This window comes from Oppia nitens, unplaced genomic scaffold (genome assembly GCF_028296485.1).
Source record: "Oppia nitens isolate AA-2021 unplaced genomic scaffold, nextdenovo-longstitch-racon4-pilon3 scaffold10_pilon_pilon_pilon, whole genome shotgun sequence".
NCBI classification, from domain to species: domain Eukaryota; kingdom Metazoa; phylum Arthropoda; class Arachnida; order Sarcoptiformes; family Oppiidae; genus Oppia; species Oppia nitens.
In genome coordinates this window covers 1,218,948-1,246,397 of record NW_026533189.1, presented here as the reverse complement: position 1 = coordinate 1,246,397, position 27,450 = coordinate 1,218,948, and the positions used below count along the sequence as shown (strand labels likewise).

General features: G+C 29.3%; 6 protein-coding genes across 7 annotated transcripts in view; 4 read left to right on the top strand and 2 right to left on the bottom strand.

The window, feature by feature from the left end:
* LOC128966074 (sterol regulatory element-binding protein cleavage-activating protein-like) overlaps nucleotides 1-24,269 on the top strand; it is a 161,660-nt gene extending 137,391 nt beyond the window's left edge. Inside the window, exons 2-12 of the mRNA XM_054312886.1 lie at nucleotides 19,177-19,652; nucleotides 19,732-19,892; nucleotides 19,951-20,495; nucleotides 20,633-20,791; nucleotides 20,857-21,032; nucleotides 21,099-21,197; nucleotides 21,525-21,613; nucleotides 21,675-23,529; nucleotides 23,599-23,788; nucleotides 23,855-23,880; nucleotides 23,948-24,269. Of these exons, the coding sequence (XP_054168861.1) occupies nucleotides 19,314-19,652; nucleotides 19,732-19,892; nucleotides 19,951-20,495; nucleotides 20,633-20,791; nucleotides 20,857-21,032; nucleotides 21,099-21,197; nucleotides 21,525-21,613; nucleotides 21,675-23,529; nucleotides 23,599-23,788; nucleotides 23,855-23,880; nucleotides 23,948-24,199 (3,891 nt within the window). The 5' untranslated portion in view covers nucleotides 19,177-19,313 and the 3' untranslated portion in view covers nucleotides 24,200-24,269. The remainder of the gene's footprint in view (nucleotides 1-19,176; nucleotides 19,653-19,731; nucleotides 19,893-19,950; nucleotides 20,496-20,632; nucleotides 20,792-20,856; nucleotides 21,033-21,098; nucleotides 21,198-21,524; nucleotides 21,614-21,674; nucleotides 23,530-23,598; nucleotides 23,789-23,854; nucleotides 23,881-23,947) is intronic.
* Nucleotides 1,406-7,932, top strand: LOC128966058 (RING finger protein nhl-1-like). 2 transcript variants are annotated; one of them, XM_054312873.1, is made up of 8 exons: nucleotides 1,406-3,625; nucleotides 4,679-5,062; nucleotides 5,117-5,475; nucleotides 6,009-6,167; nucleotides 6,224-7,035; nucleotides 7,140-7,185; nucleotides 7,532-7,656; nucleotides 7,740-7,932. In XM_054312873.1, exons 1-8 carry the CDS (start codon nucleotides 1,656-1,658, stop codon nucleotides 7,857-7,859), a joined length of 3,975 nt encoding a protein of 1,324 aa, XP_054168848.1. In that variant the 5' UTR covers nucleotides 1,406-1,655; the 3' UTR covers nucleotides 7,860-7,932. The 2 variants fall into 2 exon arrangements, with proteins under 2 accessions (XP_054168848.1, XP_054168841.1); XM_054312866.1 differs by having other exon boundaries at nucleotides 5,117-5,541.
* Nucleotides 8,557-10,393, bottom strand: LOC128966103 (uncharacterized). The gene is made up of 2 exons (XM_054312919.1): nucleotides 8,979-10,393; nucleotides 8,557-8,898 (listed from the first exon to the last, which is right to left on the bottom strand). Exons 1-2 carry the CDS (start codon nucleotides 10,108-10,110, stop codon nucleotides 8,621-8,623), a joined length of 1,410 nt encoding a protein of 469 aa, XP_054168894.1. The 5' UTR covers nucleotides 10,111-10,393; the 3' UTR covers nucleotides 8,557-8,620.
* On the bottom strand, nucleotides 11,748-12,391 carry LOC128966189 (iron-sulfur cluster assembly 2 homolog, mitochondrial-like). The gene has a single exon (XM_054313021.1). It carries the CDS (start codon nucleotides 12,381-12,383, stop codon nucleotides 11,793-11,795), a length of 591 nt encoding a protein of 196 aa, XP_054168996.1. The 5' UTR covers nucleotides 12,384-12,391; the 3' UTR covers nucleotides 11,748-11,792.
* On the top strand, nucleotides 13,297-14,073 carry LOC128966206 (cytochrome c-like). The gene is made up of 2 exons (XM_054313043.1): nucleotides 13,297-13,632; nucleotides 13,712-14,073. Exons 1-2 carry the CDS (start codon nucleotides 13,449-13,451, stop codon nucleotides 13,855-13,857), a joined length of 330 nt encoding a protein of 109 aa, XP_054169018.1. The 5' UTR covers nucleotides 13,297-13,448; the 3' UTR covers nucleotides 13,858-14,073.
* A 673-nt stretch (nucleotides 24,270-24,942) lies between the features above and the next one.
* On the top strand, nucleotides 24,943-27,314 carry LOC128965101 (cell cycle control protein 50A-like). The gene is made up of 6 exons (XM_054311756.1): nucleotides 24,943-25,304; nucleotides 25,898-25,935; nucleotides 26,030-26,125; nucleotides 26,199-26,856; nucleotides 26,947-27,118; nucleotides 27,191-27,314. The coding sequence occupies exons 1-6, from the start codon at nucleotides 25,133-25,135 to the stop codon at nucleotides 27,312-27,314; spliced, it is 1,260 nt and encodes a 419-aa protein (XP_054167731.1). The 5' UTR covers nucleotides 24,943-25,132.
* Nucleotides 27,315-27,450: the final 136 nt, after the last annotated feature.

Here is a 27,450-nt window from a genome sequence, read left to right as displayed (position 1 = left end):
TGTGTTTTATTTATAATTATCATTTAAAAATTAATTATAATATATTTTTATTATAAATACAATTAATGAAATTTTATACAATTTGTAAAAATTGTAAAATAAGGTAAGTATAAACATTACGGCATTTATACTTCAGTATACATTATCGGGATATTAGTTAATACAGTACATATACAGTATACACTATTATATTGATAGTAATAAAATCAAACTATTATTATCTGAAACAAAATGATTTAATACCCAATTGTGTTTACAAAACTTAAAATCTTAATGATTTATATTACAGTGTATATTAGAGAGTCTAATCTTAATTGTTGTTAAAAATAGTGTTATTACTAATCGCTAAATACCTTTACAAATATCACAAAAATATTTACCAATAGTTTCCTTCAAATATAACTAATGGCTAACCTTTGAAATAAATGTTAAAAATAGATATATTTTTATAGTAATATCATTTGCTAAATATTCATAGTTTTGGCCCAAAAAACTAAATACTATTTATATTATAATATAGCATTTGAATAGTTTTAATTGATTGACACTTATATGAGTGAATTGCTATATCTGTCTCACTCAACAAACATAAAGTTGTTTTTTCATTGAAATTAGCAGTGAATTAATGCTTTAAATAAATTAAAAACATGTTGTTATTGCTTATGGATCATACACTGGTAGTTGGGATCTATTATGACATTCAYGTTAGTAATGCCAACGCAATAACAGGGATGTAATGCCAGTGACGGCATTGAGGCATCAAAAATATAAGTTTTTGCAATCTCTTTACATGTGATATAAATACTATCTATTTATTATGTGAACTGAAAAACAAAAATATTTCTGAATATTCTCAGATGGGATGCAATCGCTTAGGGATGGGATGGCATCACATGTGATGAATCCCTTTATGTAGGACTAAATGATGTGCTCAGTCATGTAATGTACAATACATATAGTTTAGAAAATGAACACAAAAGTTCAATAATTACATTAAAAATTAATTAAAATAAACAAATTATAGTCATATTTTTAGATATATTATCAACTAATTCAGCGATTAATAAAAAATAATAATAAATATATTTTATTTTTAATTTCTTAAGTTAATTAAATATAAACTATAAGATCATTGTTTTAAATCAAATCCAATGAATAAAGTGTATGATTTTTATATGACTTAAACTGAGAGTGACGAGGGATGGGATGTTAAAGAGCACAGAAATCAGTGCATTTAGCTTATGATGACTTACGGATGAAAAATAAATTTACTTTTGATGCCAAATATGGGCGAACCAACTATTTTCAGAGCAGAATCACTTGTGAAAGACATTATTTCATCTGATTTTTCGTCACCAAATAGTCTTACTTTAACGACACAATTGCTCACTTGATTTTCAATACGATTTTTAAAATATAAGATTCAAATGTTTTTTAAGAGTCATTCAACAAAATGTCTTCTTCTGTGATAACGATGAATCTGTTGCTCTAATTATAAGCGAAGTTATTATAATAAAAAATTTTCTCAAAAATTACAGATAGTTTTAATGATAATTTTAAATAAAGTTTTTCTGAGTTTTTGATTACATAATCAATCATTTGTGATATCGCTTTACTAAACAAGAGGTGATATTTATAAGAATTGTCTTAAAACCATGACATCTGCTTGGAGTCAATTGGAACAGTTGCTCACATGCTGTGTATGTTTGGATCGKTTCCGTAATCCAAAGTTACTTCCCTGTCAGCACACGTTTTGTGGAGAGCCCTGTCTTGAAGGACTGGTCGACTACGCCMGGCGTCAGATAAAATGTCCGGAATGTAGAGCCGAACATCGGATCCCTTATAATGGGGTCCAATCTTTCCCAAACAATGTGACATTAGCTCGTTTTCTGGACCTTCACCGGGACATCACTGGTGAAGAACCGGAACCATTGCCTTCACAGATGGACAGATGTGGCGTTTGTTCTGAGAAGGCTTTCTGCGAGAAGTGCTCTCATTGTGATAAGAAAGTGTGTGAAGAATGCAAAGTAGCACATCTGGACATTTTGAAACGTGAAATCACAAGAATCAATGGTCAGATCAGACGTGGACTCACTAAGTTGACAGAACATTCTCAACAATCGGGAAGAACTTGCGATAAACTACAGACTACTAGTCGTCAGATTAGAGATGAAATTACTGAATGTGTCCGAAGAATCATCAAAGACTTGAAGGACAAGGAGGCAAAACTGTTACATGAATTGGATGAATACACACAAACTGAATCAAAAGGCGGCGAAAAAATGAAAGAAGATTTAGAGCAGGAATTGATTAATATTACCAGTAATTGTGAACTCGTCGAAAGTCATATCACTGAAAACGAAGAGTGGACTGACACAGAATTGGTTGAATATAAAGAAATATTAGTAAAAACATTGGAATTTTTGAGAAACCTGGACCCGGATACCAGTGATGTCAACAGAAAAATCAAATTTCACTATAAGAGTGACTTCGATGCTCTCAGAAGATCAGTCATCGACTTTGGAGAACTTAAGATAACGACACCAAATGTTGCACTTTCTCCATCAGAAAGCACTACAAATCTAAATTCATTGTCAGTTCCCAATCAAACTAATCTATTAAGAAGTCAAAGTGACCATCGATTGGCCGCTCAGTTCCAATCGCAAAGAAAACCAGAATCAAGATATTTGGATATAACTGGAAGTCAAAGTCGATTATCAATGCTATCACACAGTGATACTGAAAGAGACAGTAGATTAGAGCGAAATACTTCACCGACGAGACAACGATATGGTAGATATGGTCGAGATTTAGAGGATAGAGAAACAAGAAGTCGATATGATTCGGCTCTGACCAGAGGTTGGCCGCGACCTTCAGATAATGACGAACCGATTGGAACGACAACTCATTTTAGGTCACGTTTTATGAGAGAACGGAATAATCAGGACGTAAGCAGTTTTGAAGACTCACATGACTCTGATTATGGCAGTACTCATAGGAGTGTCCGATTCCAAGAAGAACCAAACACTCAGCCCAGACCTAAAATATTTGATACCGAAGAAGTCACGAGAGGACCATTGAGTGGAGTCATTAAATTGGTTGATTCACCGGCTGTTATGCAAAGACTTCATCAAAATGAAGTTCGACAAAAACAGAAAGAACAGGAGGCGGTCAGTGCACCCCCACCACCGCAACCATTGTCTACACCCGTCTCTAATACAACATCACAAACAATAAGGCGATTGCCGTCCAGACAAGTGAGTGAAGATGAAATTGAAAAGCAAAAGAAAGCCAATCAGGCGGCCGCTGCAGCACAGACTGCTAACCCACCCGCCCCAGTATCAGCAACTCCTGCAACACAATCACCAAAAACATCAGTTCCTCAATCACCAGTTACAACAGTTCCTGATTCGCCCACAAGAATCATCAACAGAAGATTAACTCAACTACAGAAAGAAGATTCGATTACTTCGAGATATAGTTCTGATGGATCACGACATGGATCCGATATCGAAGACAATCAACCAGGAGATGACTCGGATACAGGAATCAGTCGATATAGTCGACGACGAGAAGAGAGCCCGAGTTCTCGGATCTCTGCTGTGAGACAAACATCTACTCAAAGGCAAGTATCTGTTGATTCTGTCGACAATAGTTACAATTCTGCGACAAATATCACCAAAAATGCGACGACTATTAGTCCAACAAATGATACTTCAATGACAAACATGGTTTCCACTCCTATCAGAGCCGCCAACGAAACAAATATTAGTTCACAAATTCCTAATAATATTAGCAATAATTATAATACTCTCTATAAAGAGGATCCAAAAGAGCCCAAAACTACTCACAATAGTGTGGACTCTAAAACAGATTCTAAAACTGACTCTAAAGACTCTCAAGACTCGCCTGCCTGTCCCCCAACAGCCCCAACTGTCCCATCAGTGCCTCCTATTAAATACAAGTTTGTGACAAAACCGTTAAGCAGTGACAGAGACCGAGATTTAGTGACAAACTTAGTGTCGGACAGACCGTCCGGTGACAGAAACACTGTGACAAGTAATGGTACGAATGATAATACGTTTAGCTCAAGATATAGTGCCGGCACAAGAGGTGCAAGTGATGTACGTTTTGATAAGTCGTTATATACGAGTGCCAGCACTCGATCACCACTGCATTCCAGTAGAAGAAGTGAATCAGCAAACGATAATCTAATGCCTTTGATTCCAAAAGCTTCCGACGCTTTGTCTACTAATCAGGTACTTAATGGTCACTCTTCAGGCTATAGTCATCATCAGTACGATACAAGTGATAGGTCACCCCGTATGTCATCACCCCCGAGGCGGGTGAGTCTTGAAGACTTTAGAGGTCAGGAAAGACCAAATTATAACCCGTATAGAACTGCTACTAACCGCTCAAATACCGCTTTGAGCGCCCAATCAGCGCAACCCATAACTGCCTCACAATCGCATATAAGAAGTCCTTCCTCTGCATCAGCCGTTTTGTCGTCTGTATCTCAGCCGTCGTCGTACAGACAAACGCTTACATCACTTGGGTTTCCTGATTCAAGTAATGAGAGACAAATCATTACAAATTCAATCGATTGGGGAATTAGTCTCTTTGATTATTTATGTTATACTATGGGATTCATTGCTTTCATACTTGTCCTTATATATAGGTCTATACGTTCGCCGCTGGGGAAGAACTCATCGGTAGACAGAGACAGACACAGCAACACAATCATCGCACCGGTCGTTACTGAATCACCGCAACATAACACTCATTTAGAGAGTACAACAGTTACTAATAGACAACCAATTGTTAGCCAACCATCAGATAAAACAAATGCGAGAATCATTTCCACTGACATCGACAGTGATAATAGTGACAGTAATGCTAGCAATGAGTCGAGTGCTGACTCACAATCCGAATCCGATGAAGAAGAGGAAGACGAAGAAGAGGAGGACGAGGAAGAAGACGAAGAAGAGGAAGAAGAGCCAAATACGAGAACAGCAGTTAGTGTCAGTAGTAGTCGTCCGCTGACCAGTATTTCACATGAGAGGTCTGATCTTTATAATCAAATGTCAGCGTCAGTAAGCAATTTATTGAATCTCAGTGCTCAGGTGCGTAAGGCACAGGAATCCATCACCAAACCAGAATCTCCTGTTCCCCAAAGAATTTCCCGACAAAACACTTTGTCCGATGACACCACTAATGAGCGGCCCGTATATAAAGGGAGGCGAACTTCAGATGCCACTAAAGATGACTATACATCCTCTTATCAATCAAGACGACCATTGAGTCGTGCGGCCACACTTGATGACGATCCCGATGACGTGGTTAGCACTTCGACGCCATATTCACGATTTCTATCCCGAAGTAAAACAAGTTCAACATTAGTATCCAATGACAATACTGGTGGCGATGACTCCAAATTTACATACAATAGTACTACGAGAAGACCAGACAAATTTGGTACGACTAGTAGTTCCTCATATCGCAGTCGTTTGGCTAAAAGCAAGAGTTCCCACTCTATATATGGTATTCAATGGAGATTTCATTTGGATTTTTGGATAACAGTCTTAGGCTTAGTCGCCATGGCTTTCGTTATGATTATAACCACATTTCGAGACAATAAGAAATAATTTTAATTACTAATAGATTGTGTGATTTAATATGTGATAATTCTATGATAATTATGGCTATTATATTCAGAATTTAAACTAAAAAATTTTGTATTATTAACTGATATTATATTAAGGATTGCAGTGATTTATATTAATAACTAATAATATAAGCTTTTAAAAGCCTAATGGACTAAGACTGGTATCTGAAAAGTTTCAAATGAATTTGAATTGTAGTTAAAGTAGTAGTAAAATAATAATAGCTATTGATATTAAATATTCTTAGATATAAAATTAAACGTTTATACATATTATATAAGTTTGATTTGTTTTTTAAAATAAATAATTTTTGTCAACTTTTGTGAAATTGGCAATTATTTATAGGTTTTGATGATAGTGATGATGAAAATGTAAATCCAATATCACCCACATATAAGAGCAGATATAGTGAATCTGTTTTACCCGCCAGAAGAACCTCCCGTTCCTCAGGATATACCTATAGAACCCGGGATCCGGGTAGTCCTCCAGCTGAAGATGATATGGGTATGTATATTGATTTTGATATAATCATTAAGTTAACAATTTAGGTCCATCTGTAGCTCAATACTTGATCAACAAATACAGCTCTAAGACATCGTCAGCCCATAAGACAGAGCCAACAAATAGGACGTCATCTATACTGAAAAGCAAGAGCTCTCACGTGTTATTTGGCAGAAGTATCTCGAGTTCCGATGACGAGCCATCTATTGCCTCATTGTCGGCCCGTCGCCGAAGTCGTGATGAAAATACTGCATCATTTATGTCATCATTGACCACATCGGGCATCGGACTTACATATCCGAGACAAATGTTTTTACAAAAAAGCCGTCTAATGATGAAAATAGGATCGCGTGGCACTGATCCGGGCTGTTTCACTTGGCCTCGGGGTGTTGCCGTTGGCCCAAACAACAGTATAGTAGTGGCCGACTCTTCCAACCATAGGGTCCAAGTATTTGACTCAACCGGCAGATTTTCATTCGAGTTTGGCTCCTATGGTAGCGGAGAGGGAGAGTTTGACTGTTTAGCCGGTGTTTGTGTCAATAGAATCGGACAGTTTATAGTCTCCGATAGATATAACCATAGGGTCCAGGTTTTTGATAGCTCCGGAAGATTTATGCGAGCCTTCGGTAGTGAGGGTCGATCTGATAGTAAATTCAGTTATCCCTGGGGTATAGCTTCTGACGCTCTCGGCTTTATCTATGTATGCGATAAAGAGAACCACAGAATTCAAGTCTTTCAGTCGGACGGCCTGTTTGTTGGAAAGTTCGGTACAATAGGAAGTAGGACTGGTATGTTAGAGCACCCGCATTACATTGCCGTCAGTAATACCAATAGAGTCATYATCAGTGACAGCAATAATCATAGAATTCAAGTTTGTATCCCATATTTTTTATATAATTTTTTTTTGAACAAAATATATTTAACTGTTTTATTATAATCAAAACATTTGTGTTATATCTGTCTATTTATATAAAGATATTTGATGTAAATGGGAGGTCACTCACAACATTTGGCAGTGAAGGTATATTTGTTATCTATTTTACCAAACATTTAGTTCACAATTTGTTTGCCAAATGCATCCATTTTTCTCGTTAACTTTATTTCATGAATCCTATAATAATACTATAAAATCATTATAAAAATGATTTCACTTTATGTTTATAGAGCGTAACAAATATTTTTAAAATCAATTTGACATTCACTAAGCAATTATAGCGATATTATCCGGAATATTCATGAAATAAATTGATTTTTTACTGATAACAAAGTCAATGCTAATTATAGATAATTAGATCATGTTTTAAATTTATTTAAAAAATAAAATAAAGCAAATAATCAAAATATTTAACAAATTAATACAACTATAGGTTCAAATGACGGCCAATTTAAATTTCCGAGGGGTGTAGCCGTCGATGATCAGGGATTTATAATAGTAGGCGATAGTGGCAACAATAGGATACAAATATTCAACCCCGATGGCACATTCTTGAAGGTATAGGATTCATATTTATTTAAAAATATATATTAATATATATAACATTATTAACAAAATAATCAAATCAATCAATTATGCAGTCGTTTGGGACGTGGGGTGCGGGAGAGGGAGAGTTCAAGGGCTTAGAAGGAGTAGCCATAACATCCACCGGCAATATCCTGGTCTGCGATCGCGAGAATCATCGGATTCAGATGTTTTGAGTCACTAAATATTTTTTTGATAACATTTCTCGATTGATATGCTTTTAATGTACTGTTTATTTTACTATCGATTTCAGAGCTTATGTTAAAATTAAGTTATGTTTTATCCATAAGAAAATTTGTTAGTTTTTACATTTCATATTATTTATAGTCTTAAAGCTATTGTCGAGGTTATTGGTTAATAGCTTTAAAAACTGATAAATATGTAGGTTCTATAAGATTATCATTTATTTATTATTTAAAAAAAAATATTATAATACTTTGTATTTTGTTTAGTTTTACTAAAAAATTAAATCTAAAATTAGTTAGACTTTAAGTCAGTGGAAAAAAAGTTGGCACACATTCATGTTTTGTCTGATGAAATCCAATTGGTGTACAAAAATTAGTCCATTTGGTATAAAACTATTGTTAAAATAATATCTATATATTTTTTATCGTTATTAACTAAACAAAGTTTGTTAGCTATTAACTAACTCTTAAACAAATTTTTTTTTTGGAAAACGTTGTTAATTTAGACAAATATTTAGATAAAACCTTTAACGGTATATTAATGTAAAAAAACTATTTGAAAAAATAAATTGTATAATAAAATTGTTTGTAAGTAAGCAATAAAAATGAAATTTTAATTTATTTCAAACAAAATCCATGAAAATGGTTGTAAAAAATTGTAAGTAATATAAGTATACATTTACTGTACATAAGAATTTAGATAATTAGTAAATAAATTGTTTAAATTGTAATATAAATTAATTAAATGACAATTAATGAGTGGATGAGTGTTCAAAAATAGGCTCCAAATCACTGCGGGAAGGATTCGGTCGATACGTACCTCTTGTATCGACCAACTCCTCAATCGACGATACCTTCTTTGGTCTCTTTCTTTCGAAACAACGGAAGACACGAATGCATAGATAAGCGGAAACAAAGAAGATTATGATATCCAATAAGTATTCAGAGTAAGAAAAATCAGCCGTCCATCCATTACCCGCATTGTTTACATTGAATCGGATGTCAATCAAATTGAATTCAACGCCTTTTCCTAYGATTTAAACAAAATTTATGAAATTAACAAAAAAAATCATATATTGATAGAGTATTAAAATAAATATTCAGACTAACCGTTAAAGCTATCGATGATAATAAGTATAAATCCAGCAAACAGTTTGGCGCCTTCAATGAATGTGGCGATGACCAGGACATCGACCAGTGCCAGACAGGCCCCCATAAAAATGCTAAACATGACAAACGCGTAGATATAGAAGACACCAGTGATGACAATTGTAGCCCATTTTCTCATTGATGGATCGCTTAATTCAATTGATAGAAATTGTCCGCAATCTTCAGAACAGACATCCATTGGACGGCTATTTAGATCTGGTATCGACCGGACATAAGCCGTGTCATTGATTAGTTGGTCGTCATTTAAGCTATTCTGTGACCAACTTTGATCCGTTTGAATGGTGCCGTTGGACGAAATAAATGTTTGATTACCGTCTAATGTAATTGTCATAGTATTAGAACTGTCTTCTGGAACTGATTCTTGAAATTCTTCTATCCATTCTTGAGATGACAAATTTGAGTGCAAAGTATCAAAACCATTGACCAGATTATCCACAAGATTATCATTAACTAATTGATGGACAATAGTATTCTCAGATATGTTTGCATTTTCATCGAAATCATTTTGTGTGACAGAAAAAGCCAAATCTCGCTTATGAGGACTTCGGTTGAGTTCCGATTGATTACTATTAATACTATTGTTTAGCAAATTTACATTTCTTTCAATATCTTCATCAATGGTGTCAATGACAACTTCCAGTTCATTGTTGTCGATTGAATGATCCGTTTTATTGCGGATATTGTGAAATAGTTTTTTGATGATCTCATGTTCWGATGAAATCTGTATCGATTGGTTGGATGGTTGGTAGGTATCAATTGGCGATCTTTTGTGTCTGTTTTTGATATCCGCTTCTTTTGATTGAATGTTAAGTCCTCTCACAGAATTGAATAAAGCTGATGAATGATGTGATATAAATAGCGGTCCGGAGCCGTTGTTGTGGGTGCTGTTAGCACAGGGATGACAATCAAATGTGGTGAATGTAAGCCAAGTGGCAAATGTACAATAAATTATACGAGACATCAATGATATAAATGACAGGACAATGACTACGAAGCGAACAAATGAAGTCTTTTTTCTCATTTGAGGTGATTTGCGGCACTTTGTCACCTCTTTGGACCCTTTCTTAGCCATTGATGATTGCAAAAGATATTAATGTCGACGAAATGAGAATTAAATCATTCAATGAATGGATTCAATGCAACACTAATGAAGTGACGAATCGGTCGGTGAAATGTTGAATGACTTTTGCGTTAAGTTTTTGAATGAAATCGATTGACCGGTCATTTGCTTTGAACGGCACGTGAATTGTTAACAAACACTGCATTTTTGGACATAAATTCTTGTAATAATTATTTAATTCACATTCAAATCAATGCTTATTTGACATTGAAATTCAAAAAAAAAAAATTTTTTTAGACATTACTACACTATTTTACAGTCCAACACATCAGTCAAAGACAACTTGTTTTTTAACAATATTTCATGATTTTTGTTAAAACACTTATTGATTGTATTGTTGATTATTACATCTCTCTTTATCTGTATATTTGAACTTCAAATTGTGAAGATGTGATAAACCAATTATCACTTGTAGTTGATTTTGAAGTAACAATTTTTCAACACAAATCCCGAAAATAATTATCAAAAAAAAAAACAATTTTCCAATAAATTAATTTTGCCCTAAATCTCAATTATATCAATGCTATATCTATTTCTAGAATCTATTAAAACTTTTTATTTATTAATGGATCGCAAATGGATCAAAATAATTGAAAAATAAATCTATTGATAGAGTTTTGACAAATACAAAACTTATTGTTTTTAGTTAAGCAAATAAACTTTCAAATAAAGCTATTGTCTTGAAATAAATCTTAACTAAAATTCGCATTTTTTTGTTAAAATTTTTAAATGTCAATAATTTTTGAAWTTTTTTTGTGAATATAACTGGTTTTGTGAATAAATTATAAACTTTTTTTGTGATATATTGGTGGAAATTTTTAAGTACCCTATTGTCTATTAAGTAATAAGTCAAATAGTGACTATAATTAAGGCTAATTGTTTGAATCCCAACAGTTATATACTGTAAAATACATAAATAAATTCAGAAAAATCCATCTTTAAAATAGCTTATTGTTTAAATAGTAATGTCTTAAAACCAATATAAAAGGGAACCGTTTTTTAGAGCACATCTTACGCTTCACTGATCATAGATTGTAATCAACGAAATGACAAAACGCTTCATAATTTTTTGCACTTTTTTTGTATTGTTTTTTAGTCAATAATTATAACTCCAATGAATAGACTGTAAGATATATAAATGAATAATAATTTGATTAATATAACCGATTATACAAATGTTTCTTCATTTCAACACATTTTGTCTCTACGGGTCGATTGTCTTCACGAATCATGACATCCATAGTTCACATCAATATATGTGAGTCATTCATCCAATCCGTTAAATCAGTCATTCATTTTATAACATAAAACAGAAAAATTGCGGAAAATATAAGTATTACTAAAAAATTAAACTAATTTAAGAGTTAAAAATATATATATATTTAAGTTAATTTAATAATTTGAATTTTATTTTAATTGTAAAACAAATGAGAGAAAAACAAAATCCTAATATATAATGAATAAGTTAATACTAATAAATAATTATAAAAAAATTGTAATTAAAAAAATCTAAATCACATTTATATGACTTAAATTTCAAGGCAATTACTATATAGTATYATAAAATATTTTATTTGCAAAAAACTAACATTTAATATAATTTGTTTAATAAAATGCTTGAAAACATCGTAAAACTAAGTCTTAAATTTCTTGAAATCGTTGTCTAATTTGAGTGCAAATGATTGACCACAAGAGCAGCCCTGTTCTGACTGCGGATTATTAATCACACGAAACGACGATTTGATCAGTTCGTCGGTGTAATCAATGGTCGATCCCTTCAAGAACTGAATAGACTCGCCGTCGACCACCACTTTGACACCATTTCGTTCAATGATGTGGTCGTCTTCATTGACTTTGTCGGTGATATCAAATTTGTACTGAAGTCCAGAACAGCCGCCGCTAAACACTTCGACCCGCAAAATGTCATCGGATTTATCCATAACTTTCTTAAGTCGTTCAACGCAACTGTCGCTTATTGTAATCATTGGCCGATTGTCTGCATCAGTGACCAGTTTATTGTGATGTTGTTGACTGCCATTTACTGTCACTTCATTTGAACCATTAGTGGTCGCACTCAACGCCATCGACTTTATCGACGCTTTTCTGGTCATCGCAACAGTCAATGATCTTCTTGTAATACATTTGACAGCAAAATGATTGCCATTTCTTAGACAACAAACTGTCCTCAAAAGTAAACAAACATTTGTAGACCAAATGTATTGCATATAAATATAAATATAAATATTATTTATGAAATTAAAATCAATTTTATAATAAATTCAATACTAATTGTAAACAATATTATACTACAGTATATGTATTACTATTAATAATATTGTAGTTGTAATCCGTATTTCATAATCAATAGTACAGTATTACCGGTAATGTAATGCATATATAAAACATACGTTTACTCCATCTGATGATCACATAATACATTAATCAACTATAAGTTTATATACCGTATTACCTCATATTTATATCTGCAATAAAATTCAAATTCAATTTTTCTATGATTTAATTTATAGCAATATAAATATTCCCAGGACCGGCAAACACTTGATATATGATTTCAATGTATTTTTTATTTAATATTTATTATTATTTTTAATAATTTAATATTTTTTAGTTATTTATATTACGATTTTGTAGGCATTTAAATACAAGCATTTTAATACAATTAGTGTTATACTACAGTATATGTATTACTATTAATAATATTGTAGTTGTAATCAGTATTTCATAATCAATAGTACAGTATTACCGATTATACTTTATAATAGTTTAATAGGGTAATAGTTTAGCGTAGAAATATTTCTATTTTTTAGGCAATAGTTTTAATTTTTATGTGTTTTATTTATCATAAATATTATTATAGTATAAATACAGTATAATTAATAAAAAAATAAATGATAAAAATAATTATTATATTATAATTACTAAAATTAATATAATACTTATAGTTTTCTGAATACATGTAATTTTATAGTTATTATTGATAAATTAAATTATAAAATAATATTTATTAATCTATTTTATCGAATCATCGAAATTGGATGACATTTACTTTCTAACCAAATGTCTAATAATGTTGAGTAATACGGTATATATATAATGATTGGACGCATGTATTGTATTGTTTTAATATGAAAAGCATGTCTTAGAATGTATTACAGAGTATTACAGAGTATTCTATGAGTGATTCACGTCATGTGATTCGTCTATCAATTCATTCGCTATAAAGTTGTCTTCAAAACGACATTCAAAACTACAGACGAGTCAAACCCAAGATGGCTGACATACCAGCGGGTGATGCGGACAAAGGAAAGAAAGTATTCGTACAGAGATGTGCTCAATGCCATACAGTAGAGAAAGGTGGAAGTCATAAGACTGGTCCCAATCTTCACGGTCTCATTGGACGCAAAACCGGTCAAATGGCTGGATTTGATTACACCGAAGCAAACATCAAAAAAGGTAACTAAAAACTAACCACCGATTGTTTGGTCTGTTATCTCTTTTTTTGTTATATAATTTTAATGATTTTGATGGTCAGGTATCACCTGGAATAAGGAAACCCTTTTTGAGTACTTGGAGAACCCGAAGAAGTTCATTCCCGGCACTAAAATGGTGTTCGCAGGACTCAAGAAGAAAAACGAAAGGGCAGACCTGATTGCATACTTAGAGCAGTCGACCAAATGATGAGCTGATCCAATGGAAAGCAATTCATATACATATATAGGCACTAATATTAGTTATTTAATTAATTAATTGAATTTTAAGTTTCTTAAATTTTAAAGTATTAAAAATTTTCAAATTGTAGTCAAATTATACAAAATTGTTATCAAATTAAAAAGCATTTGTTTTCTTCTTTTTTTCAAATCTTAATTGAGATTTGATTTCATTGAATAAAATTTATTATTTTGGTTGATATTATAATATTCAATGTTTTATTGATTGAAAATTTTAAGCCCTTGAATGCTAATTATAATGGATTATGCAATTCAATGATAACATTACCAACAATTTGTTACATTAATATAGTAACACATTTTATATTCAGATAAATGCTATGTTTTTATCTACGATAGAGACCGATGTGTGGCGTCAAGTGTTTCAATAACTACTAAATTGTATAATCAAATTGTGAATTAYAATCTGATAAAAAAATTTTTTTTGATTATATTAACTATTTTTTTTATTATWAGAAACTAAAATATTTAATTTCTAAATAATCAATATTTTAATGTTTGATAACTTTATATGAAACATAAGATTATAGCGACAGTAATATATAGTGTATGAAAAGTGAATTGTATAATAAATTTTAATAATGCTATAATCATATAGTCAAACATTTTATAAACATTTATCGTAATTACGGTAATAATGATAAAGCAAACACTAAATCTTAGTTTATATTTATTAAATTAATTTACAAACAATTTTTTAATTAACTTTTAACATTAATCTATAAAATTGACCAAACATTTGTTAATCAAAATAAGATACAATAAATATATGATTTTTTAAACTACTCTGGTTTTTGAATACTGTCTAATAGTTAATGGAAAATAATACCTGTATTAAATCATTGAATCATAATTAATACTTAATAGAAAGTTAAAAGTATTTTTTTTGTTATAAAATATTTTGAGACAAATCAAACAGTAATATGTTATTGAAAAAAATTCAGTAAATTTAAAAAATTATTGGTACTTAAATTTTTGTATGATGTATACTAAATTGATTGATGGTTAAAAACATACTTATTTTTAAGTTAACAATTATTACTTTAGATATTGTTATCATAATTTGAAATTTGTTTGAAAGGGTTCGATATATTTTGTAATTTAATGTAAATTTATATGAATTAATAAAAATATTAAACCAATTGAATGTAGCAATAAATTAAAAGTGTCTGAAAAATATTTATTAATATATGATTAAATTATTTTAGTTTAGCTTATTTTTTTCAAAATGACAAATTAAATTCAAATATGTAAATATTACATATTTTCATAGCTTATAATAAAATATAATATTATTTGCAAAAGTAAAAGTCTATTTTGTTAATTTTAATTGTTTATTAGATTAGACAACAATATCCCAAATATTATTACTTTATTTTTATATTCGATTTATTTACTATTAAATTATTATTTCTTTATTAATGTTTTTTTTATTTAATAAATTGTATTTTATAATATTTAATATTTGTTTTGTGAACCACATGTCTTATTATCATAAATTCAATAATTAAGTCAATAATATCTTAGTTAAATCCTTGACATTGAATTCAAGGATTTGCAAAAAAATTATATTTTTGAACTATCGTATGTAAAAATCTAGAAAATTATATAAATTGTATATAATTTAAATATTTAATAAATTAGTGACAAAACATTTTTAAAAAATAATATACATATTAATTAAAATTGCATTGAATCTACTTTATTAAAGTTTATTTAATTATTTAATTTTCTACTGTATTTACGAATCTATAATTTAATATAATGAATGATATTTACTTAAAATATATTAAATTTAGTTGTTATTTAACCTACAGTACATTAGATAGTAATTAATTATAAATATCTAAAATATTTTTTTAAACTTTGGACAAATTAAATATTTTTTGATATATAGTGTTGAGTGCTAAATAATATTTCAAAATAATTAGCAATAAAAAGGCATAATTAATTTTAATTTGTTATATTGAGTTAAGTGTTTAGTTAAACTTATATTTTGACAGATAATTACAATATTTATTTTTACAATAAATTGTTTTAAAGATAGATTTAAATAAAATAACAGCAATACGATTAAACAATGATTAGAAATTTTATTTTTAAAATAACGCTAAATTATATTGTATTTCTGTTTATTTTAGTTTCTTTAATTGAATTTATTGAATACTCATACATTAGTTTTGATAAATGATAATTTTATACAATATATAATTAAATAAATAAACTTTTTAAACAATAAACAAAATATTATGCTATTTCAAATTACAGTACAATATATTTATCATTTATTAATAACATTTGTATAACAATTCAAAAAATAATTGTTAAATATTTGTCGATTTTCTCAACTATAATCTATTGTCGTTAATGTTTGCGTCAATCAAGTTATTAACTTATTTTCAATAGTTTCAAATTAAAATTTTACAATTATTAACATTTAATTAAATTATTTTTTGAAATAATAGTAATTTATGTATTTTGTAATAATTTATATTAATCTTAGTTTAAAAATTACTTTTTTAGTTTAACATAAATTATAGTCTATTAATTTATACGGCATTCTCCAATTGGTTATCATTTGTAGCATTTAACTACAGTAATAATAATAATAATACTAATAAACTATATGTATATCGAGTTTATATTAAAGATTTATAGTCTATAAATATTAATGAATTAAATTTTTATTATGCATTAAAGGTTCAAAAATCCTATAAATTAAGAAAGCTTTTTGTTTATATGATAATTAAATTAGTATATAATGTTGTCGATTAATATTTTTAAAAAATAATAATAAATAAAAATGCAAAAAAAACAAAATCAACAAAATTTTAGTTTTAATATCTAATAAAAATCATATAATGTACAATTTTATAAAATTATGTGTATATTGTTTAATATTGCATAACCTATTAAATAGATAATAAATAATCAATTTATTTTACAATTTTAAAATAATTTATTATTGTTTTGTATATGGAAAAACAATAATGTTATTTTTATTTTTAAAATATAGCTTGTTAATTTTTGTTAATTATTTATGACTTGTATTATGTAATTATAACCAATTATCAATTAGTGGATATTAAGCCAAATGAGCCAACACTGTAATTATATGATCATAATTATAGACTAATGAACCATGCTCGTTTTTATTTATTTCTCTCTCTCTTTCTTTCTCTCTCTTTATTTTTTCTGTCTGTCTAACATTTACTTAAAGCTATTAAGAAATAACAAAATAATAAAAACTATAATATACTGTATATGCTATTATGCTATTAGTATATAATATGTAGGTTGTATTTATTAAATTACATTAAAATATAAATTGCAAACAATTATTGGATGCTATTTGAAACATAAATGTTATTATATTAATACAGTAATAATAATAATAATACTAATAATAAAAACCATTACAGACAATTCAATAGGTTTACAAAATAGTGTAGAAATGTGAGGTTGATAATGATTTTATATTTTAACAATTTTTATTGACATATCTATAATATAATCATTGCATATAAACTAGATTTTTTTGAAAAATCTATTAAACTGAATATAGATTTGTTTTATAGTTAATATAAAATTAAAAAAGTTCTTTAGTTATTAACTAATGTCAAAATCTATGTACTCGTTTGCACCAATGTTATACAGTAGTAATTGAATTAATAATTAAATAAACGATTTTATTTGTCAATAATGGTAACTACAGTACTATATATAGAGTAAAATTAAAGTTTTATGATCTTTGATTTTGTTATCAATTAAATATTATTTTCAAGAACTTTGAAATCTTATTTCAATTGATTCAATGAATAATTCACTATTATATCAATCATACAGTCTTAGTGAAGTATTTGGGTTTTATTCAAATAGTGTTTAGTTTAGTTTAATACTTAACTTAAATATAAAAAGGGTTTTTTGGTTTTTATTATATAACAAAAATAAACTTTTTAATGATTACAAAATATGAAAAACATTTATATTATATACTATATATAAAGAATTAAATTATACTCGTAATCATTCATTTATGGAGAAAATTGTATTAAAAAATAAATAATTATATTAAACATAATTTTCTCTATCGTTTTGAAAACTTTTTATAAGCATTTCCCAAAAATATTAAACATTTTATATACAAAATTAAAAACTAATTTATGGTTTGTTTTTTTTTGTAACAAAATTTATTATTAACAAAAATTTTCAAAAACAATAAGTTATAATAGTTTTTTTTWATAAGATTTCCGCTTTTCAATGGTTTTCATAGTTAAGAGACATGTAGTAAAGGAAATATTGAAACATTGAATTACTTTATTTTATTGCTTTATATCTGTAAATATAATTAAGCGAAAAGTAGACCGAAAAAAAACTACAAATAAAAACATAATTTAATCTAATAGTCACAACAATTGATTGACAAATACCGGTAACTATTTTGACTGAAAAAAATAAGTTCAGTTAATAATAATTGCATACATTATGAAATGTTTAACTAAATATTAATAAATACATTATAATTTAATTGTTGTATTATTACTGTAATACAGTCTATGATATTATAATATTAGATTTGAAAATAATAGAAAAGGGAACTAAAAAATAGTAGACATTATTGATGACCAAAAATGTATAMTAAATGTTGAATTTGAAGAGCAATTCCAGTGAATAACAACGTTATTATGCATTTCATATGCAATTCAATGGTTATGTTATTTTGAAGGCAAAAGGCGTTACAAATCAAAAATAGTAGAGAGAAGTGAAGTCAAGTGATTGAGTGAATTACACGTTGAGTTCAAATACATATTAAAGTATAGACACAGACTTACAATACTGTTGTATAATAATAATAATAATAATAATAATAATAATAATCATTGAATCCATTGATGTTTTTCTATTGCTATTCAAATCTATAGTTTTTTTGGATTCAATGTTTATTTTTGATTATAATAAACACAGATTTCAATGCAAACACATCAGTGAACCAATTGATAGACATATTTATCATTATTTTAATTGTCACTACAGTTATTGTATTAATCATTAATGCCATTCATTAATATTGATTTGTTTTATAAAAATATATTATAATATTTAAAATAAGTCATCAAATGACAGATGAAACAAATGGTTTGTTTTGTATCTAATGACTAACTCTTGTGTCCAAACAATTATCACATCATTTGTCAAATTAATAAACTAATAGTAAACGAAAATATTTTTGAAAAAATATAATTTTTAAATATATTTTATATATAAATAGATATTAATATCTAGTTTTTGTTGACACAAGTGATGTCACTATTAATTAAGTTTTTCGTCGTAAATATTAATTAATTTGTGACCAAATGAGTGACAAACACAAGACATGAGATATCAATTGTTTCGGTCGTTAATGAAATGAATATACGACGGACTTCCTCGTCATCGGCATTGTTGTCGACGACGACCACCGATACGACCAGATGGACAAACAGTTCGTCACAATTGCTTCAGACCATCGAAGACAGCATTTCTAATGTGTACTACAAGTATGGCCTCATCTGTTCCCGACATCCCGTTATAGTGATTGTGACGACACTATTGATAGTCGGCATCTGTTGCTATCCACTGACGGGAATCCGTTATCTTTTGGGTAATTCATCGCAAAAGTTTATGACCACCACTGACCACGCATATGACTCGCCGCCGAATATTAACAATAAGGATAGATCTGCTGACCACCCGATCCCAGATTGGGTACACATTTGTTTTATTTTAATTTAGTTTAAAACCTGATTTAAGTTATAATAATAATGTTATTCATTGATAACCATAGTATGAAAGCAATCAATCGCTGGCATTCATACAGCAAATAGTGGTGAAGTCAGCAGTGATCCCATGGAAAGACAATCTGATTCTTATGGATGCCATTCGGGCACCACTTTTGCAGTCATTTAAACTCATTGAATCCATTTCTAACTACCAGTCCGTTAATGGGTATTATAATTGTTACTATTTTATAAATTATTTTATTGAAAAGTTATTGTTTCATCAGAGAATCGGCTCAAAGTTTGGACAACTACTGCTTTCAAATATCTGAACCAATTGCTAAAATGGTTGACAAACAGTCGGCTACTTTTTTGCCAACCTTTTCCTGTCTAGTTTTAAGTCCGTCTAACATATGGCAGAACGATATCAATAAGTTTTTAATGGATCCAACAATCATAAAGACAATGTACTCAGTTAAAGATCTCACATCTCATTCCTCTGGTTCGGGAAGTCTACGTGATATTCTGTTYGGCATTCCGTGGATGGAGACCGGAATCAAACGACTATATGTGCGAACCCGACAGAGAACCATCACATATGCCATAACATTAGTTTTATCGAAACACAGCCAACAATACATCGATGGTTTGACCAATTTTTTGAAAGACAAATATTCATTTAATCCATTGCTTAATAACGACACAAATGAGCAAAATTTGCCGACACAGACATTAACTCATATTTATTTTCAAAACAAGTTTACATTTTATGATTTTATGCCACTTCTGGCAACTTATGTGATGCTATTTCTCTACATGTATTTCTCAGTTCGTAAGTTTGCTTTTAGTAATTATTTTGTTTTATTAGACATATTGTGGTTTATTTTTTATAATTTATTTTAATAGATATAGTACTGTGTGTTAATTTTATCTTTTATTTAATTTTATAATAATAATTGTATAAATCAGGAAAAATTGATATAATAAAAAACAAGTGGGCTCTGGCCTTGTGTTCACTTCTCACTGTTATTATGTCATTAATGATGTCTTTGGGTATTTGTCTGAGACTTGGATTCAATCCGACACTAAATGGCACTCATATACTGCCATATGTTGTCATTATAATTGGTGTGTTTTGTTTTGTTGTTAGATTTATTTATAGATTTAATGCTAATTTAAATATTATTTTTTAGGTCTTGAAAATATGTTGGTATTGACAAAATCTGTAGTGTCAGCGCCAGCACACCTGGACATCAAAGTGCGAATGGCTCAGGGATTGAGTCGCGAGGGCTGGTCTATCACTAAAAATCTTATGACTGAAATTACACTCTTGACATTTGGATTTTTTACATTTGTTCCTATAATTCAGGTATAAATATAACAAAAAAACAAAATTTTAAATGACTGATAATTTAATTTTGAATTATATGTTTAGAAATTATGTTTGTTTGCAACGGTTGGTCTGCTCACAGACTTCTTCATTCAGATAACATTTTTTGCGACCGTTTTATCAATTGATATTCAAAGGCTTGAGGTTTGTATTATAGTTATATGTCTTTAATTATTCACTATTTTTTGTTGTAAATCAATTTATACCAAATGTTATATTTGCACTTTTACTCACTTTATCTAATTTTTTTAACCGAYTGTTTGATAAAACGGTAATCTGAAGGCCACTTATTTAAGTTTATTTGCCTCAGTTATTAATAACTTACTGATTTGATAACATAGAAGTTATTTAATTAATAAAAATCTATATAACTTATATTAAAAATAAATATAGCGGTAATTTTATATTAAATTAATCTGAAATGATTTTAATTAATTATTTGTAAATTATATTTATTTAATTACATTGTAGCTCAATAATAAAGGCCATAGCAATGGACATATTAGTTCACAAAGCCATAGGACTCATAGCAGGCATAACTCTGCTGCAGACATGAATGGGTTGGTTTGAATGAATTTTTAGTGCAAAAAAAAGTTTTAATTTATATTTACTTGTATTTAGCGTAATGTATGGCAATCGGACTTATGGCCAGAATGTGTTTGCCCGACCATCAAAGCCGAATCAATTTAAAATGCCTAAACGTTTGCGAGTCGTCTATTTTGTTGCCCGAACCAGATTAGTACAGAGAGCTCTTATGGTTGTTCTCATTGGTTGGATCTCATTCTTGGTCTATAATTTCGGAATTCTTGACCATTTGGGTAATGAATTGCAAAACGCGAATCGCAATTCATTATTTCGATCATTTGTTTCCGAAAACAACAAAGTGTTCATAAAAAACAAACAAAATAGTGAAAAAAGTGCCAAAAGTGATGATGAAAACGATAAAGTGATGCTAAACAAGAATAATTCGTTTGAAAATATTCTTGAAATGAATCGATTGGTTCATCACAATCCTGACTTTGGTGCCGAACGGTTATCATCTCAACACTGGTCGGCATTATTTAACTACTATAACCTTTCAGTTTCCGGAAATTATATAACAATTTTGCCGCCAATATTACTTTCCGTACCGACACCACCGGAGTCAGCTATTCAGATGCGTCATCCCGCTGAAAGTGATCCACAAATATTCAGACAATTTTTGTCACCTTCTGGACTACATTTACCTGATCCGGATGACAATTTTAGCGGATTAAATTCAGACACAATTCCACATATTCCGATGCAGTGGTCAAAAATGGAAATAATGATAACATTGGGTTTATCAATACCGAGTATTATATTTATTATATATGTTTTTGTTTTGATGTACCGATGTATGTGTTCCCGAAATTACGCCGAATGGCGAGATTCGTGGTCACAGACACTGCGGTTCAGTAAAAATAACAACAATAAGAAGCGTAACTTTGGTTACGATATAATTGATTTTGAAACAAATCCAATAAAACTTCAGGATCACGATCAAGAACTTAATCTTTTGGCATCTAATAGTGATACACCTTTTGTTATGTCGATTTGTATAAGCGGTGACATTAAGGTTTGGGACGTCCTTTCAGGAGAATGTCACACTTATATTAAGAGATTCACTGCTGACCTCAATGATCACAATCAAGTTGTTCGCAAGCGATTTAAACCGACTCATAAACCAAGTGGTAGTTTCTCATCGGATTCAACTTATGGATCCTCTCCGGGAAATTCTAATGATTTTTTGAATGAAATCCCAAATAATAGTCTGAATCAGATATGCGAGACGCCATCACCTGTTAGGAATCGTTCGGCCAATTTTGATGGCTATAATTTTTCTTCATTTGTTTCTCAACAGACGAATTATTCTTCTCAAAGTTTATTAACTGAACTAATACTTAACGCTGCCGTCAATTCAGAAGAGATTTCATCTAATGAATCGACGGTTAATCTCGGAGTTGAATCAAGTCTTCCATATGAACCCATTTGGTGTTCAGAAATATTTGGTAAATTAATTATAATYGGATGTTCTAACGGTCGCATTGAAGTATGGGATGCACTCAATGGTAATCTTTGTTTTTGTTACGAGGAAAACAAGAGTGGAGTTACGGCACTAAAGGCCACAAACACTAAACTAGTTGTGGCCCGACTTAATGGGACACTCGATATCTTTAATGTCGATACAATCAATGGATTTAGTGTAAACATAACCTCGGATTCAAACACTAGTCCATCACCGCATTCGGCTAAAGGCCAAGTGGTTCGCTATAATTTGTTGCATTCATTCAGAGCTCACTTACAACCCATCACTTGTCTTCAAATTCTTGACTCGTCTACTATTATAACGGGTGGTTTGGATCATCAATTAAAAGTTTATCGTTTAGAAAATGCCAATTGTTTATTCACACTTCATGGCCATTGTGGTGGTATCACAACGATTCATATCGACCGAGTAATAATTTAATATTAATTACCATAAATTGGCATTTTATTAATAGATATTTATTTTTATTATATTTAGTATTGTCCATTCTCAGCAATAAGCGGATGCCAAGTGGGACAGTTATGTGTATGGGATGTCCAGACTCGCACCTGTGTGTTTAGTTTAGAAGCTCATATGGAGGCCTCGGTGACGGCAGCTTTGGCGACTCCACTGTATTTTATTAGTTCGGGAACAGATAACAACATTTGCATTTGGGATAAATATTCTGGTAATTCATGAGAACAATAATTTTGATTGTTTCACAAATGACTCACCAATTCCTATATATTTTTAGGTCATTTGGTTCACACAATACAAAATGTAAGTTATGGTAAATTTTTTTGTTTAGTAATGATTTAATGACATATAAAAATGTTTGTATTGATAGCATCATAGTTTTTGCCGGGAAATGTTATTACTGACCCCAAACATATTGGTGACCGCACGGGATGACCATCTTGTTCTCTACGATGTATCAGAAGCAGTAGCCATTCGGATGATAGAATTGGACGCCAATTGTGATAAACAAAGTTATATTAAAAATCTGAAAATGTCATCACAGAGTCGGGCCGTTGTCTGTGATTATGGCAAACAATTGTGTGTCATTCACTTTCCCAGTGCTACTGAAAAAAGTGATTAAGTTTAACAACAATATTATAATAATATTTATTTTTGCTAATTATAGACTAAACTATATTTTTAATGAAATAATTTTATTTTATTAAGAGATCAAAAAAAAATTAGATATTGCAACAAATGTTTAACTGATTTTAAATGTTTTTATTTTCAGTAATACTAGTCATTCACATAAACCAATTTTTAAATCAAATATATATATAATATATATATTAATATTTAAATATTAAATTATTCATTGAAAATACAGCCATTATCTGACAACTCATTTTTTAAAAATGTAATGATTTATAATTTATGTAAATATATATATAAATATATATAAAAAAWATCGTATATTGTTATTATTATTATTAAGTAAATGAATGTTTTTAATTTAAAATAAAAATAAATTATTTTTATGTCAAAAGAGTGATGCTTTAATGTATATCAAAGTAATTACTATATTATTTGAAATTATATGAAAATAAAAAGATTATTTTTTTTGTCACAAWTTACTAAAAAAAAGTCAAACATTATATAATGTCAAACATCCGTATGTTTTCCTGACAAATAAATTTAATAACAAATTGCGTGAAATGTGATAGTATTTCATGTGTTAATAGTAATTAATTTTTTACTTTTATTTTTAATGGTCTTATCATAACAAAATAAACGTGAATTTTACTCAATAAAATAAATTAATACTATACGGTATATAATATATGTATTACAGTATACGGTATTAATATATAAGATAAAAACTTGAATATGAATCACAATTGGATGGTCTCTATAGTTTGATATCACTTTTTGTGTCAATTGCTAGGCATTCATGACATCGTTATCGACCACTAAATAATAAGTTGTGATAAATAATGTCAACAAATGCCTGAATTAGAGACAAACGACAATCAAATTTCAATGTATTTATCATTTTTATCAATAATTACAACTCATGGCTGAAGTCAACTATAAGGCCAGTACTTCCAATAATGGCGAAGAAGATTTGGAAGCGTCGGTTGAGATCATCGATCCAAAGATAGTCAACAGTTATTCTGAGTCCAATGATGAAGAAGAAGAAGAAGGAGAAGACAACACTAATACAGAAGAGTCAAACCGTCCTTCAGGTGAGTGATTGTAAAGTTGCAGACATTTATTGAAAGCATTTTTAGTAGAAATGAAAAATAAGTCAATTTATAATAATTTTATTCAAAGTTTTTTTAGTTTTAGAAAGTTTTAAAAAATTATAAATCCATAAAAACTTAAATATAATATTTATAATTTTAGGTAAATGTTAGAAACAATTTTCTTTATATTTTTTTATATTAAAATTTCTATTACTATTTCAGTTTGAATTCACTATTTTTGATACAAATTAAAACTCATTTTTTAAAGTTTATTTAAAAATTGATTTAATTTCAAAGGATATTAAAATTAGTTTTTATTCAGTCGTTAAAACATTTATGATATTTATTATATATAAATATTATAGTTTTCAAAATTAGAAGAAATTATACTATTATTATAATTAATTGTCAATTAATAAGTTATATTTAAATTATCATTGAATTCTAAAAATACCAATAATACGCTTACCTTAAATAAACAAAATAATTTATATAAAATTTCAATAGTTTTAATCATTTAAAATATTAATTATAACATTTCAATAATACTGTAGATAATATAATCTAAATATTATTAAATTGTTAACTTTTAGATGCATTGTGGAGACAACAACGATTGCCTGCCTGGCAGGTATTAAATAGTTAATTATTAATTTACATCAAATTTCTACTAACTAAACAATAACTTTATTAATTTAATTTTATATTAACAAACATCTCTATAGCCTATCCTAACGGCCGACACAGTATTGCCCGCATTTTTTCTATTAGGAATCGCATTAATTCCTATCGGTGTCGGACTTCTATTATCATCAAATTATGTCAGTATTTTTGTGGTTATAAAATATTTGTTATAGAATTTAGTTTTATTTTTTTTAAATCAATAATTTATAGGTCACTGAAATTAGTTGGGATTATACTGAATGTATGGCATCGAATGGTCGGACAAAATGTATGGATATTATACGGAAGAAACGGATTAGACATCAAAAGTGTGTTTGTTATCATAATTTTACTATCGATGAGGACATATCGGCTCCCGTTTTCTTTTACTACGGTCTCGACAATTATTATCAAAATCATCGCCGATATGCTGTGTCACGCGATGATTACCAATTGGCCGGAAGGTCATTCAATAAGAAAAACTCGGACTGCCAGCCGTTTGATAARAYCAACGGTACATTTATAGCGCCGTGCGGTGCAATTGCCAACTCATTGTTTAACGACACATTTCAGTTGTATTATCAAAGCGAAAGGATTAACCTAAAACAGACACACATTGCGTGGCCGACCGATAAAAAGTATAAATTTAATAAACCCAGTGAAGGCTATCACTCATATACTAAGCCGCCGTATTGGCAAAAACATGTCGACGACTTGGATACGAGAGACCCGAACAACAACGGCTATCATAACGAACACCTAATTGTTTGGATGCGAACGGCAGCGCTGCCGACGTTTCGCAAGTTATGGGGACGAGTAGATCACGACCAGAATATTCTGTGGAGAACTTCACTACCGAAAGGCAAATATCAGCTCAAAATTGATTACAGTTTAGTGAACAACTATTTTAAATATACCGTATATACAGTATATTTGTTTAAAAGTTTTCAATAGTGTTAATCATAATTTTTGTTGTTAGACTATCCGGTGGTATTTGATACATACAAAGCCACCAAATATGTTATTATATCTAACACCTCATGGCTCGGCGGTAAAAACAGTTTTCTTGGATACGCCTATATAGTGGTCGGTGGTATTTGTCTATTACTTTGGGCCGGATTTTTATTATTAGTAAAAAAATATGGACAAAAGTAAGATTTAAATTCAACTATTGGTTTTGAATTATTACAAATATCTTTATTATTTATATATTTTGTTTTTAGACCAAAAGATATAGTAGATATCGGACCTAAAACTAAGTTTACGTTTACATTAAAGAAAAAGATTGTCACCAGTGATGAGTCTACACAACCTTTGAGATCACAAACTACTGTTACGTTTAGTTAAATCAGATTTAATAGATTAATTAATTTAAATTAAAAAAAGACTTAATTACATATTTTACATTACATTAAATGATTATTTTTAATTATTTTAATTTATAAGATGAAAAAATCGACGATTTCATTATTTATATTAAAAG